General features: G+C 38.4%; 3 protein-coding genes across 4 annotated transcripts in view; 1 reads left to right on the plus strand and 2 right to left on the minus strand.

Moving 5' to 3' along the window:
• Positions 1–221: 221 nt before the first annotated feature.
• On the minus strand, positions 222–2,910 carry LOC137169588 (gap junction Cx32.2 protein-like). Its single transcript, XM_067572857.1, has 2 exons — positions 2,792–2,910; positions 222–1,830 (listed from the first exon to the last, which is right to left on the minus strand). The coding sequence occupies exon 2, from the start codon at positions 1,812–1,814 to the stop codon at positions 942–944; it is 873 nt and encodes a 290-aa protein (XP_067428958.1). The 5' UTR covers positions 1,815–1,830; positions 2,792–2,910; the 3' UTR covers positions 222–941.
• A 3,577-nt stretch (positions 2,911–6,487) lies between these two features.
• LOC137169947 (gap junction Cx32.2 protein-like) lies at positions 6,488–10,039 on the plus strand. The gene is made up of 2 exons (XM_067573391.1): positions 6,488–6,642; positions 8,147–10,039. Exon 2 carries the CDS (start codon positions 8,169–8,171, stop codon positions 8,940–8,942), a length of 774 nt encoding a protein of 257 aa, XP_067429492.1. The 5' UTR covers positions 6,488–6,642; positions 8,147–8,168; the 3' UTR covers positions 8,943–10,039.
• Positions 10,040–11,979: 1,940 nt separating this feature from the next.
• Positions 11,980–16,094, minus strand: part of mcm9 (minichromosome maintenance 9 homologous recombination repair factor) — a 72,288-nt gene continuing 68,173 nt past the window's right edge. Inside the window, exons 14-16 of one of the 2 annotated variants that reach the window (XR_010924565.1) lie at positions 15,568–15,713; positions 12,434–15,194; positions 11,980–12,111 (exon numbers count right to left, since the gene is read on the minus strand). Coding sequence is in view for 1 of the 2 variants with exons in the window: in XM_067573389.1 (XP_067429490.1) it covers positions 13,235–15,194; positions 15,568–15,713 (2,106 nt within the window). In the remaining variant the exon portion in view is untranslated. Of the gene's footprint in view, positions 15,195–15,567; positions 15,714–16,094 lie in introns of both variants that reach the window. The other variant, XM_067573389.1, reaches the window with a different exon arrangement.

Genomic DNA, 16,094 nt, shown 5'->3' on the forward strand with positions numbered 1-16,094 from the left:
AATACCTTTAGCTTGATCTGTGCCTGCTGTAAGTGGATGGAAGCATTTAAGTCATATTAGATCTGTGCCTAATACATACTATGAAGAGACAGATCTATTGTGCTGATTTTATACCTATTGCTACTCTAAAAATTCATGACAAACAAACATTTTGGGGCCAATAAAAAAAAAATCCTCCCCCCAGCCCCCCCGGTAAAGGCTTAGCCCCCCTAACCATAAATCTCTAGTGACACCCCTGTGTTGTAGCATTACATTACCACACCTTACGACTTTATCTAATGGAACTTGTTTAATCACCCACTATCATTGTCATTTACCAAACTTACAACTTGTCAGTCTACTGTGAATCAATAATTTACTGTCTCATCGCACTGAGGAGGTGCTCTGGACTCTGTAATTACATTTTAAAATGGCTACTGTCATCTGTTTACAACAACTGGGTTCACATCAAAGCTGCTGCTTTACAACATTAATTCCAACAGACTTATAATAAATAATTATTGTAAATTGTGAACATTTTTTGCAGCACAATGTAACTCATATTGTCAATACAATACATATGCCATATTATGATGTATATAATAATACTTTCAATGGAGAATGACTGAAATTCTTCCAGATGGTCCAGTCCATTATTATAACTGTAAAGCCTCTACTCACCATCTCTGACACAGGGGAACTGGTGTTATTGACAAATCAGAGTGCAGTATGGTGAACACTTATTTTTGTAAATTAATTTATTCAGTTGAACTTCAGTTGAGGAAAAAATACGGCAAAGGTCATTTCTAAACTATTAACATTATTGTCCCAAAGCACATGTAATTTAATCATTAAGAACCTTTCACACGATCCAACTATTGACCATATAAAAGAAACAGTTAACATTTTAGAGTGAAGTATGCAAAAGAACATCTAACATTGTATAATGTATAATTCATGTATCAGGTGTCCTTCTCTTTACTTATGCAGTCGATGTTTTTCTCATCACTGCAGAAGCCTGACACACCCTGAGCAGGCAGAGGCAGCAGTGGGAAGCCTCCACACTGGCTGCTCATAGGCTCCCATGCTGGGTTGGATGGGTACTTCTGTGAACTGAGCACATGCTGCTGAGCTAGAATCTGTTTCCTGCTGTCTCTCCTCTTGTTACAGAGCAGGTAGATGATTTCAATGATGTTGAGGAGCACCGAAATGCCAGAAACTACAAGCATGAAGAGGATGAAGATTGTCTTCTCTGTGGGACGAGAAATGTAACACTGGGCACCGCTGAGATGAGCACAAGGTGGAGAGATAGTACAGTGGAAGTAGGAGACTATGAACACAGGTCCAAAGATGTAGAACTGGCCCACACTGAATCCCACCTCTAGAATGACTTTAAGGACCAGCTGGGTCATGTAAGTGCAAAAGAGGATGCCTTTTATCTTCACCTTCCCTCTGTCATCTGTATATTTGGGCTTCTTCAGTATATTTCCATTAGTGTTGCCCCGCAACTGCTCTATCATCCTTTTCTCTTTGTGAATGATGTGAACAGCATGGCCCAGGTAGACCAGGGTGGGTGTTGACACAAAGATGATCTGCAGGACCCAGTAATGAACGTAGGACATTGGGAACATCCAGTTGTAGCAGGCATGTTCGCAACCTGGTTCTAGAGAGTCACAGTAGAATTCAGACACTTCATCTCCCCAGACTTTGTCTGCAGCAGCACCGAGGACAAAGATTCTGAACAAGAAGAGGACACTCATCCAGATCTTCCCCACTACAGTGGAGTGAGACTGAACCTTGTCTAGCAGCGAGGATAGGTAAGACCAGTCACCCATGTCTGGAAACTAATATCTGAAGTGGAGAAACACACACAGTTGTGGGTTGAAAAATAAATGAGACTAGTACAAAGAGCATTTATGTTACTAACAGATAAAAACCCAGAGATACTTAGATTTTTCAAAAAATATTAAAAATGAAAACAACAATAGTCTGTCAAAAGCTATGTCACTGTGAAAGGCAAACCAGAAAATAATTCAACAAGTAAGCTTAGGATTTCTAACATTCATAAAACTGAGTCTTATGAGCCCTTTAGCCTTTATGGAGCTATATTTATTAAACTTCTAAGAGCACTAGCTCATGTATATGGTAGCCTCCAACCATATACATGAGAAGGAATTATAGGAAATGACACAAAATTGAGAGAAAGTTTGGTAGATGACATCCGAATAAACAGGTGACAAGGTGAATCTAGCACCACACAAAAAAAGATGTTTGCAAATCTAAAAGTGCAAGAATAAAAAGTGGTGTAACATCTTTAGATAACAAACAAGAAAACAGCAGCTGCATCTGGTGAACTAAAGCTACCCTGTTGTGAATAATACATATTGCTTCATATAATATATTGTACATAATGAGCGATGAATGATATCTCATACAGTCAATCCAAAACATGTCTGACAAGGTGTGTGCTCACCTTAAATATAAAAGTAACATTAAATTTAATTTAATTCCAAAGATATTCAATGAGAAGGTTTTTTAAGTCCAAAATTTCACTTTTAGCAGTTTGATAAATACAGGCCCAGATGTCTCAAAGCCATGGCTTTATAAATACAATATAATTTACAGACATAGCTCATGTCTATGATGGAAGCAAGACGTTCAAAATATGCAACAACTAAAGTATGCTGATATGGTATCTTGGAACAGCAAGTGATTTGCCTTAAAGAAACACTAAAATACCTCCAGTGACACAATTCTGTGTTAATTAGCAGGTGTTTTAATTCATTGTTACAGAAATATGAAATGTACTTGCCTGTCAGGACTCAGATATTAGACATTCTTTTCCATGAGCACAATACAATGAATGATGTGAGTCGCTGACCAGGATAAGACTTAAATACTGTTGAGTCCTGTGGGTTTGGTCTGCTGCTCAACAGCTTCTTGTTTCACTCAGTCAAACTCGTGATTTTGACGAATCTTGTGAAAACCAGTTCCTGTCAAGGAAGCCTTAATGACACTTAACACCACATTTTTCTATGATTAATTCACACTGTAAATCATACTTTGCTTTACCTCCCACTTTGAGGGGGAGGCAAAGCACACCCAGACTGTACGTGACCAGACTGACCCAGACTGTACATGATTCAAGATACGCCCTGGTTATGTGGAATGCAAATGTGCAGAAAGGTATATTAGTCTCAAAGGGAAGATCTGAAATTGCAAGTTAAGGACAATTAGGAGGAAGTTAACATTTACATGTTTCACTATGTGTCATGGTGAGCAGCATCAGACTGATGGCGCAACATGAGCAACATAAAGTAGAGACTAGTAAATCTTAAAGATTTGGTTGACTTATAGACATATGAACATATGAACATATGACATTTTACAGAAGTTGTTTGTTTTTAGTTCAGAGGACGAGGACTATAGAAGGAAATTTAATTCTAAGCATCAGTATACATGTAAGCATCAGTACATAATGTATAAAGAAAGAATAATTTGACTACATGAAGTTGTCAGGTAATGGGTTTCCTTAGTTGATGGTGAACTGGTGAACTAATGTGTATGGCTTTTGATTCTTTTTTTCTCATGTTATTCTAAGTATTGTTTGTTAAGTAACTGTAATTGACAGATCATCTATTTCTATTGTTTATTTATGTCTTGAGCAAGGGGCAGGCAAAATAAGATTTTCTTCTTTCTCCTGTTTTTTGATCATGGAATGTGTAAATTGAGAGTTGTGTTTGAATCGTTTTGGTTTTTTTTTCTGGAGCTGTGCATGAGCAGAACAAATAATGAATGAATGAATGAATGAATAGCAGTTATGAGAAGAGGGTCTTCCGAGGTAAAAAGCATTACTTTATTGAAAAATAATTAATTTTTGTCAAAATTTATTTTTTACAATTTCTGCCTGGGGGTCAGAGGTTACTGTATGGCTAAATATAATGAATAATGTAAAATATGTTCATTTTACTCAAAATGTTTACATTGCATCCCAAATGTACACACCTGCAGAGGGATGGGGGGTGGATGGATGTTCAACAAAACATCTGACAGTAACCCAGGAAACTGCTGTTCATTTCCCATTTTCCACCAACAGACATGAGTACAATCATTCCCTCACCTTAACCAAGTTATCATTACTGTACTCATGGTGACAAAGATGTCCTAACCTTCATGAAGTAATCATTTTAACGCAAACATTGATCTATGTCTAACCAAACCTTTACCGTAATGTTGTCACATCATAACACTTGAACAGTGATTTGTAATGGTTTTGTAAGGAACAGACGATGTCATCCTGCCAATAGAGGGGTGAGATCAGCAAACACTTCTACATGTCTTTCTAGAGGGCAGTTACAAATGCTGTATTTTCTCATTTCATCTGGAGGACTTGTTGCTGGGAATGCAGGTGAGGCACTATGTCAGAGCTGGTAAATCTGAAAATCATCATCAATGATGAAGATATTCTCCACAATCATGGTATAATAAAGGTTAAATTAAACCTTCACTGCTATCACTGCAAATTGCAGATAGGTGACAAATTCAAGGATATACTTGGAATAAATGAGCTCCTCTAGTAGTGCCTGTTTTCATAGCAGTTGCTTTTTGGTGGCTCCTCCCAATCTCACTGTGTCTAATGTCCATGCTAATACTACCGATACTACTTACTGTCAACATGTACTGAAGGTAATAGTGCATTTGTTAGCAAATCAACAATAATGTATGATACTTTACCAGTCACAATGACATAGTGTTGATACTATCTATTGATTTGATATTCCACTAAAATGAACTCAATCTTGACTCCTTGACTCTACATCAAATTTTTTATCATGAAAAAATCATACTGGTCCATGCACTTTGGAACAGTATTGTACACTTCATTTCCACACATCCAGAGGACCCAGCAATAGACCCATGCCTGGTATTTGTGACAGATAATTTGCACCTGGAGCAGGTACTTAACCCACAGCTTCACACCCGAACTTAAGAACCTTATGAGGCTTTGGTGTGAGGTTCTTCCATGTGTTTCCTCTGTATTTTATAAACTGGGACATTTCAAATATATACAACCTCACGACCAACCTCATCATTTATATGGCCTGTTTTGTTTGTTTTAAGGAAGCAGTGGGACAGACAACAATAGCGGAGGCTCTGATACTGCTATTGATTTTCCTTTATGCGTATGTGAACATGACATAAAAGTTTTTTGGTTACTGTTTATTATGAAGCCTTAATTTTTATGATCTTGTTTAATCTTTTTCATTTTTCCCTCCACTGTCTGGCTGTGTGCTGTATCAACATCTCTGCCTTGCGTCAGATGTCATGTTTGTTGTAGTTGTCCTTGTGCTTGACCAATCACCCCTTAAAGTACCTGGAACTTACATTTAGTATCACATTGTTAGTGCCCAAATTTTGTTCCAGAAGCTCACCCCAAAAGTTGACAGAGAAAGGTGGAAACAAAACCATAGCCTGTGAAGTTGGATAAATGTAAAAATAAATATGTAGGTTTTGTGATGTTAGGTCCTGTGATGGAAAAAGGCCCTTTCTGTGTTGACTTCTGACTCTTCGTACCGCAGAGCCTAAAGCAGTGGAGGCATTCCAAGGAAGTTTATTTTTAATACTAGAGGAAATTTGTTTCTGCCCCTTTGGCTGGTTCATTGAAGCTTGGCTACAGTGTTCTAGAGCAGCCAGAAATTCTGTATGGTGCTCATGGGTACCTGAGCAGCCATTTTTAAAAGGAGTAAGGGTTATTCATCCACATTGGAACTGCTAATCTGATGTCAGTTTTTGTCAGCAGTTGGTAGCTGAGCTGTTATTGCTCAACATAAGTCCATTTTAACATCATGCTTGCGTGACAGAGAAGCACGTTGTTGGGGAGTATGGGTGGGTTGGTCAGACCTGGGAGGAATCTGATGATTCTGCAATGTCAGTCTGAATATTTTTGATGTGACTGCACTTGTTGCTTGCCACAGTTCAACTACAGTCATGGCCCAGGGCCAAAATGATGTACTGGGCCCCTATTAACCCTACTAGACTACATTTTTCCTGAGGAAAAGGACCCTATTGAGACAGGGCCTCAAGATCAGGTAAAGCAGGGCCAACCTTAAGGCCCCTATTATGTCCGGTGACGCTGTGTTGTAGTGTTGCAGTACATATGCCTGAATACCATTTCAATTAGCACTAACCAGTTGATAAACAGAAAGCCTGGAGCCTTCAGGGCCCCTGGATTTCTACGATACAATGCAATAAAATACAAAACAAACAACTTTATTAGTCCCACTAGAGGCAAACTGTTTCTGCCCCTTTGGCTGGTTCATCGAAGCTTGGCTGGTGTTCTAGAGCAGCCAGAAATTCTGCATGGTGCTCATGGGTACCTGAGCAGCCATTTTTAAAAGGAGTAAGGGTTATTCATCCACATTGGAACAGCTGATCTGATGTCCGTTTTTGTCATCAGTTGGTAACTGAACTGTGATTGCTCAACATAAGTCCATTTCAACACCATGCTTGAGTGACAGAGAAGCACATTGTTGGGGAGTGTGGGTGTGTTCGTCAGACCTGGGAGGAATCTGATGATTCTGCAATGTCAGTCTGAATTATAAGAAGGAAGTGAGAGAATACCAGTCAGACTACAAGGACTGACTGAAGAAAGCAGATACTTCGGTAGGAAAATTTATTATTGTGTGAAGAGTTATTGTACAAATATAATATCAATTATTAATCAGTTAAATGTGAAAACCATGACAGAGTATTAAATTATTTGTTTATGTTTCACATGCTTCAGTAATGGAAGTTTGGTGAATGAACAGTCTAGGATAAAATGTATTGTCATAAAATGTTAATAACTCGCCTGAAAAATGTTTTCAACTGGAAATATTATGTATGTTGAGATGGCACAAATATCTGGCAGTTACAATCCAATAATATTGTGATTGGCATTAGCCAGTCATTGAAAGTTCAAAATCCTTAACAAATTAAAAATGTAGTGGCCCTTGTGCACTAAAAAATACATTTGTAAACAAGTGCACATGAGGGTTAGGGTTGCATATAAAATCTTTCCATCCTATAATCTTTAATCTCTAATAATTTCATAATACTGGTGTTTTGTTTTTATTGTATTTATTAGGAAATCAGGCTGCGTTTGAGTGTCTGTGTGGTCTGTTGTAACCTGTTCTGATTTGTTTCTATATAGCAAGCTAAAATTCTGTAATAGGAATTTTTTGGCTCTCTTGAAAAGATCTGAGTGAGCTATTGTTCATTCATTGCACTGGTGCTTTGATTTGTAAGACTAAACAAAGCTGAGTATATCAAAATATAAAATAGTGATGCACTAGATCAAGGCTTTGTTGATTAGTTTGTGGTAATTTAATTAATTACAAATTTGTTTGGTAATATGTACCACTGAGGCACAATTAAAACTTAAATGGCAAGGGCTCTGAGCGTGTGTGTGGGGCCTACACCGCAATTTTGCCCCATGGGCCCCATAGCCAATTATACCAGCCCTGTTCTGTACATATGCATGTGTGTATTACCTGGAAGAGGGATCCCTCCTCTGTTGCCCTTCCTATTAAACTCAAGTCAAGGACAGAGGATGTCACCTGTTGTAAAACTCTTTGAAGCAAATGTGTCATTTTCAATTTGTGGCTATACTAAAATTGACTTGATTTCTTTGGAGAAGACATGATGCTAGTGTGTGCCATCACCTTGCTTGGTATTTTTGTATTGTTTTCACACTACCAGATTACAAACTACAACATCACATATTTTATAGGGCTGAGTGCAAGGTCATTCGGGTAGACCACATATGGGATATTATAGCATCTTCAGTTTTTCCTAATTTTTAGAGCGCTTTACAATCAGTATGCATGGACTTTTTCTACCATATAACCTTTGGGATGCTCTCTAATTTTGTAATTTTTTTTCTTTTTTAATTGCTTGATTTATTTTTGCCTTCTCCTGAATTGCTACAGCAATTATGTGAATTTTAAAATTTAGGTTACATAAACCAACATGTCAGGTTTGTAAATATGGACTGGTTTGTTGGTTTTACTGCTGTACATATTTGTTCTGATTATTCTGCCATGTCATGTCTCCACTTTGAATTGTCCTATGTGTAAAATGTGCTACATAAGGGACTGACTTGACCGACATATCTTCTTTCGCATAGTGCTGTTGGAGTCTGGCTCATCATGGGGGAGTGGTCCATCCTGTCTAGTTTGTTGGATAAGGTGCAGTCTCACTCCACTGTAGTGGGGAAGGTGTGGATGTGTGTTCTTTTCCTCTTCAGGATCTTCATTCTGGCTGCTGGCATAGATACAATATGGGGAGATGAACAAGCAAACATGAACTGTAACACCAAAAGCCCTGGCTGCAAGAACGCCTGCTACGATCGATCCTTCCCCATGTCTCACACACGCTTCTGGGTCCTCCAAATCCTCATTGTCTCAACACCAACACTCATTTATCTGGGCCATGTCCTGCTGGTGATTCGCAGAGAAAACAAGCTTAGAAGACGTCTGGAGCAGAAACTTGATAAGAATGGGATGATTAAAGCTCCAAAATATTCCAATGAACACGGCAAAGTGCAGCTCAAAGGTGTCCTGCTGGTCAGCTACATGATACAGCTGCTGTTCAAGATCGTGCTTGAAGTGGCATTCATCGTAGGCCAGTACTACCTCTATGGCTTCATACTTATGCCTAATAAGATTTCATATTCGGACTACCCCTGTCCATCACCAGTAGACTGCTTCATAAGTCGTCCCACAGAAAAAAACATCTTTATTGTCTTCATGTTGGCGATGGCTGTCCTCTCTGTGTTCCTCAACTTTGTGGAGATGTTCCACCTGATGATCTCAAAGATGCAGGAAAGAAAAAGGAGGAACAATGGCCCAATCCCCCCAAAGGAGATGCACTGCTTCAATAAACCAAACCACAATTTAAGTGAGAGAGTTACATTTTGTTGAAGGTCTAGATTTTCAGGTTTTCAGCTTTCAGATGGATCCTGAGCCAGCCTGTGCCTTGAGTCTTGCTTTACTCAATGTTGTTTGACATAAAAAGTCACATCCAGATTTAAATTGTCAGAGTATTACATGTACCTTGTGTGCCTATTATATATTTTGCTTCAGGCTTTAAATAAATCAGGTCTGTGGTGAGTAGTGGGATAAATCATACTCACTGCTATCTATCAAATTACACACAGGTGGTCGATGTAAAGGACACAATCTGATCTAAGAACTACTGAATATGGAGTTCCACAGCACAGTGTTTTGAGTCTGTTTTTCTTTTTGGTACACTGATGATTGTACTTTAAAATATGCCCAATGTTTTTATATATGCAGATGTTTGTGCTTGTGTGTGTATCAATATGGTCAAGAGTAGTGTTTTAAGCGGTGTTGGTGTATTTATAAATATATATAAATTAATCAAACAAGCAGGCTAAAATTGGAATAATGTACTTTGCTTGATACACTTTTTTTTAAATAAATGAGGGATGGACATCAGTATTAATCCCAGGGGTGAATCAAAGCAATAGTACATTATCCCATTCTTTACATGACTTCATTGACATTTGCCACAGACCTGAATGACTTGACATTAAATATTGATTGTAATTTAAATTAAAATTAAAGGCAGGAATAACAAACAGTCTTCCACTAAAAGCAAAGCCACACACATGCTATAGTATGATTAACATGTTTTCAGCAAAATGTTTTTAATTGGAAATCACCTTAATTAATTTTGTTATAGTGCTGTATTATTAGATGTGAAGCATATCAGCATCAGGTCAGTCAGAAGTGTGTATCCAGCAAAAGTATGATGGATTTTATTTTACTTTTGTTAAATTAATTATTGTTTTATCATTTTGCTTTGTCATTTCACTGAGATGTTTTTTCAATTACAGCTTCTTTTTTACACTTATTGAACTGACAGATTTAACTGCTGTCCTTTACCCAGAGAGCTAGAAGCTCCTCCAGCTGCTGCTTTTCACTGTAAATGCCATATATGAGTTTAGTTTAAATTGTGGTTCTTTGAAATGTAATAAAATAATGTATGTATTGTATCAGAGCTATAATATATTCCAGTTTAAACTTTTTTGTACACAATGTACAAAAAAACGAGAAGCATAGTATCCAAGAAACCAGCACAGCATAATAATCACATTGCAGGTTTCATTTCCATGACACTGTTCCATGACATCTGCCTCAGAATCCACTCATCATCAAATCATGCATCTCCAAAAAAGTGAACTTCCCAGAAAATGAGGAAGTCTGTTAGTTTATGGCAATCTCATTTTCAGTGCAAGCAGTTTAAAATGACAATGACAGCTGACTAAGAGTTATACAGTATACATCAAAACATCTTTATACAGTTATACAGTGTATACATTAAAACATCACATATTTAACGAAAAATGGGGGATGAGGATGTGTGAAAAATTTATCTCAACTCAAAGATTCACACTCCTTGTCAGCACTGATCCTGCTACTTAGGTAACACTGGCAGACATTTGCTAACATCTTAAAGCTACATTACTGTTCTATTCTGGGTACATAAAGCAGCCTCCCTGAACTTGAAAATATGCATTTGGACAACTGTGTTGCCTTACAGTAACAGCAAACTTAACTGCAAGCTAAATACACAACACATTAAATGTTTACCACTATTATCTACAGCTTCCTCAAGTACAATTAAATCCACTTGGGTCATGGGAGAGCCATGGATGTATAAAGACAACTGGGTACAGTGTCTGAGGTGGGGCCCTGATCATTCCTATAAAAGTTGCTCAGTGGCACATGAAGCCAAAAAAGCCATTTCCCGCTGTGAAGAAAATACCCGGATGAAAACATACTGTGCACTGGGCCCCATGTGCCCATAGAGCATGCCCACTGGAGATCTCCACCAGTTGACATGGCTAACTTTCGGTTTAGCCCTCTGGCTAACTTGAATGGAGATAAAACAATTCAATCATGCAGCTCTTCTAGACTTCCCGAATGTTATTGGACCGAATGGATCAAATTCTGATAGTGAAAAGAGTCATTTCACGGGGGTTGTGACACTCAAAAAAATGTATCTCTTTCATAAGAGATGCACTCTGGCCCAAAAGTCTTTTTGCATCACATGACAGACACTGAAGTCCTAATTATATGGTTTGGCCACTATGTCAAATTGGTTTCAAAGCCTGGCACTGTTCCTGGGGGGCTTGGGGAGAGTCCGCACCATCGTCCATCTTAAAAATCAGGACCTGCAGGGGGCTGAGCGCAATGGAACCATCTGCCCTCTGATTGGACAGATTGACTCTGCACAAAATGTTTTCACACATGCACAAAATATTTGTAAAGCTGCAAATTTTATTACACATTCACAAGCCATTTCACAAGCTCAAAATATTAACAACTGTTGATTACATAGATTTCCCCTTGATATTTTCGTTCTTCCAAATGACCCCTGGAATGCTTTGAGCTTCACAAATATAATTCCTTTCCCAATGTTTTGAGATGGTCCCAGAATATATCACTTGAGATCTCAAAACCTCAGAAAATAAAGCCAAAACCATGTGCATGACCAAAAACTATTAAAACTAGAGGGGCTAAGTGAGAAAACTTTTTTTTAATGTCAGTAACAAAAGGTGTGGTCCATCTCAGAAATGTTGCTGAATTGGAGTCAATGAGACTATTTACTTTATCCAAAAGCTCTGCTTGCTTTGCTCTGTAATGTATGTGGTCTTTGTCACATTTTTGGCTGCTACTTTTTTGATAGTCCCCAGCAAACATTCTATGTTTAGAATAACTGTTAAGTGGTTGGAAATTAAGTCACATAACTTAGCTACAAGGCTAACAACAGGCAACTTGAGCTGCTATGCTGAGAACCTTGATCAAATCCAGATTTTATACTCAATGCAGAACAAAAAAAATACATCCATAATAATAACCTTTATGGCTGAACTGACAAAGTAAACCATTAATTTCAGTAAAATGTAACTTAATTGAGACAGGCAACACATTAACATAGTCAAGACCTTTTGGTGGTGTATTTAATGTCTGTTCTACATATTTACAGGTTTTTACAACAGTATGATCAGAAACAGTATTGTACCATGAAGCTGTTGCCTGAAAACCTGATCCTACAGACATGCTGTTTCCTGGATAAAAAGGTTGCTGATGAATGAGTTTTTACTCACAACAGCATTAGAATTAAGAAAAGAAATAAAGGCAACAAAATATTTACAGTGATGGGTTACCAACTGTAGCAGTTGTCAAGAATTCAAGTTGATTTCAATAGCACAGTGAAACTAATGGAAACCAATGACTTGCATGTTCCATACAGTCTCAGAGACAGTGATGAAAAGTACACAAACTGAGTCATATAATGACAACATGCTGGAAAGATTACATCCAGCTGGCCTGTGCATGGAGATACCTCAGGAGCTGGATGCAGGTACCATGGAAAAGTAAACAATTTCTAGTGAATAGGCTAAAACAAGCTAAACCACTGGCATGCTGCTGAATTATCTGCACAGTATAATTTAGTTTCATTTAATATATGCTACGTGGTTCCCAAAGTGGGTTACTGCAGCACCCTGAGGTGCCTTGAGGATGGGGCAAGGATACCACAAATTTTCCTTGTCATTCTACATTTATTGTGCAATTTTAATATAGTTTTGCATTAAACGTAGGTGACATTTACATTAATTGTTTTATGTTACCTTTCTAATTATATTAAAACAGAAAAGGCAAAAAGTATCAGAATCACCTTATTAAAAATTTTGTATAATGTAGTAACACTCACAGTTGCTGGTTATCATAGTAACACAACACACTTTGTGGCTTGTGTTCAGGAATGGTTCCATGACAAAAAATTGCTAATAGGATGCTGTAGTCAAAAAAAGTTTGGGAACCATGGTGATACATGTATGGATCCAGAATTATCTTGTGTGTAACATTGATAACTTGCTAAAATGTAAAGTCATTTGCATGATTCCACCATGCAGCAAATTAATCTGCCTGAGCTCTAGCAGCTGCAGTGGAGATCTACATTTTTTTCAGGCATAAATAGAGAAAGAGAAAAATACAATTCCAGGATGAACATCTGAACTTCACTGAGCTTTTAACTCTTATTTTCATACTATAGAAGGTAACTAAATCATACATCAGGCAAAGAACTGAACTGATGCACCTCACAGCAAAATGTGATGTGAAATACACTATTGTGGTCGTCTTCTTTATCTGTATACACATTCTGACAGCAGCCTATAATATCAGACATTGGCTTTCTTTAAAAACTCTTGGTCCCAGTCAGTGTCAAGAACATCATCATTTAACTCAACAGAGCCAAACAGAGACAGTTTAGAGAACGGACCCTGGGAACCAGCAGCATTACTTGGTAGAGGTTCCAGCTCAAAACACTTTCTCTTATTCATATTGCCAGTGCTTTGATAGTCAACAGAACCATCAGTCACCATTTTTACACTGTTACTATGGTTTACAGCACGAACAGGCTCTGTCTGCTTTGCACTGCACTTGGACTTTGTTTTAGTTGGTGACGCTGTCCCTGGTTCATGTTCCCATCCTGGTGTGAGCTCTGTGGCTAGGGGTGGTGATATGTCCTTTGCTTTGCTCATGCTGACTGCAGTTCTAATCTTCTTTTTTAAGGGACTTTTAAGGGAATTGACTCTCAAGCATTCAACACTGTCTCTTTTAAATGTAATTCTTTCCATTCTCAAGGGAGGATTTTTTTCCACTTTTGTTTGAGTTGTGGTCTTGGGTTCAGTTGTGCAGGTGAAAGAGAATCCGGAGAGTTTAGCCAGGGTTGAGGAGGCCACAGCAGACTTGGTGAGGCCTGATTTTGAAGTAACTGGTGTTGAAGGGGCGGTGCAAGTATAGCTTTCTACTTTAGTCTCCATACCAGTGTTAACTCTGGTTCTTTGTTGTTGACACAAATTTTCTGTATTGTTACTCCCTTTTATTCTAAATACTGTTTTTCCTTCGGTCAATTTGTCCTTTCCAAATGAAAAAAGATCTCTTTCCAGCTCCTCTGATGTAAAACAGATACTGGCTTCAGACCAACACTCTACCATCTCACTGACACAGCTCACCTGTTCTCTCATGCCTCCACCTTCCGAAGGATTCTGGCACTGGCTCTGTTTTTTCTTTCTTCTATCCTTCTCTGTGCTGGCTGTCTCATTATGCCTAACTGCCTTCTGATGACTTATTCTGCTTTCTTTGTTGGTGTGGAGATCTCTGCTGCCTGGGTTGCATTCAGTGTGGAACTCTGCACTCACATCTGAGCTGGCATGTAGGCCCTGATTGTGGACTAAAGGTCTCATCTTCCTTGGCTTGAATATAAAGCCTGACAACCTAGCATGCAAGTCTTTATCTGTTTCAACATCAGCTCCTATCTTTTCCCTTTTCACAGTACTAATGTTCTTAGTCCCAGTGCATTTGCTCCTGTCCTCTATCTCAGATCTACTTTCTTTGACAGATGACAGATTACCCTGTACTTGGTTATTTGAGGGGCAGTTCTTCCCTTTTGACGGTGTACTGCTGGAGTGGGAATTTGAAGTTGTATCTAAAACATTAGTAACAAATTTACTTGCACTATCTCTGAACACCACACTCTCTCCATGCCCCTCTTCTCCTTCTTTGTCACATTGCTGATGTGTCAGCTCCAGCTCCCCAAGTTTCCTGTCTCTCAGATTCTTAGAGGCTTTCTGAATAACACACCCTGATGACTCTGGGTGTTTTCTGTCTTCTTGTCTACCAGACTGCTTCATGTCTTCTGGGGTTAAAGAGTTTTTTTCTTTAATATTTTCATTTTTCTCACTTTTTCTGTCTTCTTCTGAAACAGATGTGACTGTACTACCAGTATTTAAAGCAACATCACTGTTTAATAATGAGCCAGTGTTACTTAGATTCTCCTTCTCAGCTTGACAGTTTGGCTGTTTGGCTACTGTAGACATTTCTGACCAATTGGAGCTTGGTGTGCTATGGAAGTTTTCTTGAGTTGATGTAATTATTCGTGAGGGCATGTCTAGTGACAGTGATGGAATTCTGGAGTGGAACCAATCCAAGCCACTGTCCACAGTGACATTACCCTTGTGGCTACTGGTGATGTTATGACTTTGTATTTTGTTGATGGAGTTTGAGTCTATGAGTTGATGCTGGTGATTATCAGTTGGTTGGTCAAACCGAGAAGCCTCTGAGGTGTTGCGCTTTAGCCTAGTGAACAAAATAAAAACAGATTAACTTATTTGGTGTCAGTAAATGTTTAAATCTGTGATGGTGGTGTACTGGAGTGAATCATATAAAGTATTCTAAACATTTTGCCCCTCTCATGTATGTTAAAGGACAAAATATTAGTCCAGATGTCCTTGATTCAGCCCTACTGGATACACTGGATATGTTCATCATAATGAAGGAATATGTCATCCGGTGCAACAGTATGGTTATTTTATGTGTTTTTAATAGTTTTTGTACAACAGTTGAGTTTGATGGCATAGATCAGGTTACACTGATAATACATAGTAGGATTAGGAAGATGTCAACATTATAACTGAGACTCAACAAATGGAAAAACAAATCAGTTACTCACCTGGACAGTCTTTCCATTTCCTTCTGAAGTAGCAGTGGCAGGTTCAGTCCTTCGAGCAGTATCTGACACTGAGTTTGATACTGCTGACTGGGGTCAGCAGGGAATGAGGTGAGTATTGCATTTACATTTCCCATCAGGCCACCGCCCTAAAAGAGGTGTGTACCACATAGTTACAGACTGCTGGCAGGATCAGTGAGTTGCAGTGTCATGGTGGAAAACGTGGAGATGGGCCATGATCAGGATGAATACATGTCAATGGTCACTAGAGTGTCAATGTCAAAAGTTAATCAACATAATCAGTCGAATATACACTCTGTTGCCAGGTTATTAGACACACCTCACAAAAATGAATGCAATATAATACAACAGCCCTGAATAGCATAGACTGAGAAAATGTTAGGTTATAAGGTCAATAATAATACGTCTTCTATTACATTATTAAATGAAAGGGAAAGGAAAAATCCCGGCCAGAATGTGGCACAGTTCAAAGTATCCAATTGTTTCACTTACTTGATCTAGACAATACA

This window comes from Thunnus thynnus, chromosome 18, assembly GCF_963924715.1.
Source record: "Thunnus thynnus chromosome 18, fThuThy2.1, whole genome shotgun sequence".
Classification (NCBI taxonomy): domain Eukaryota; kingdom Metazoa; phylum Chordata; class Actinopteri; order Scombriformes; family Scombridae; genus Thunnus; species Thunnus thynnus.

Bases quoted from the DNA above. Each gene is read 5' to 3' on its own strand.
- LOC137169947 (XM_067573391.1), top strand. From the start codon at position 8,169: ATGGGGGAGTGGTCCATCCTGTCTAGTTTGTTGGATAAGGTGCAGTCT.
- LOC137169588 (XM_067572857.1), bottom strand. From the start codon at position 1,814: ATGGGTGACTGGTCTTACCTATCCTCGCTGCTAGACAAGGTTCAGTCT.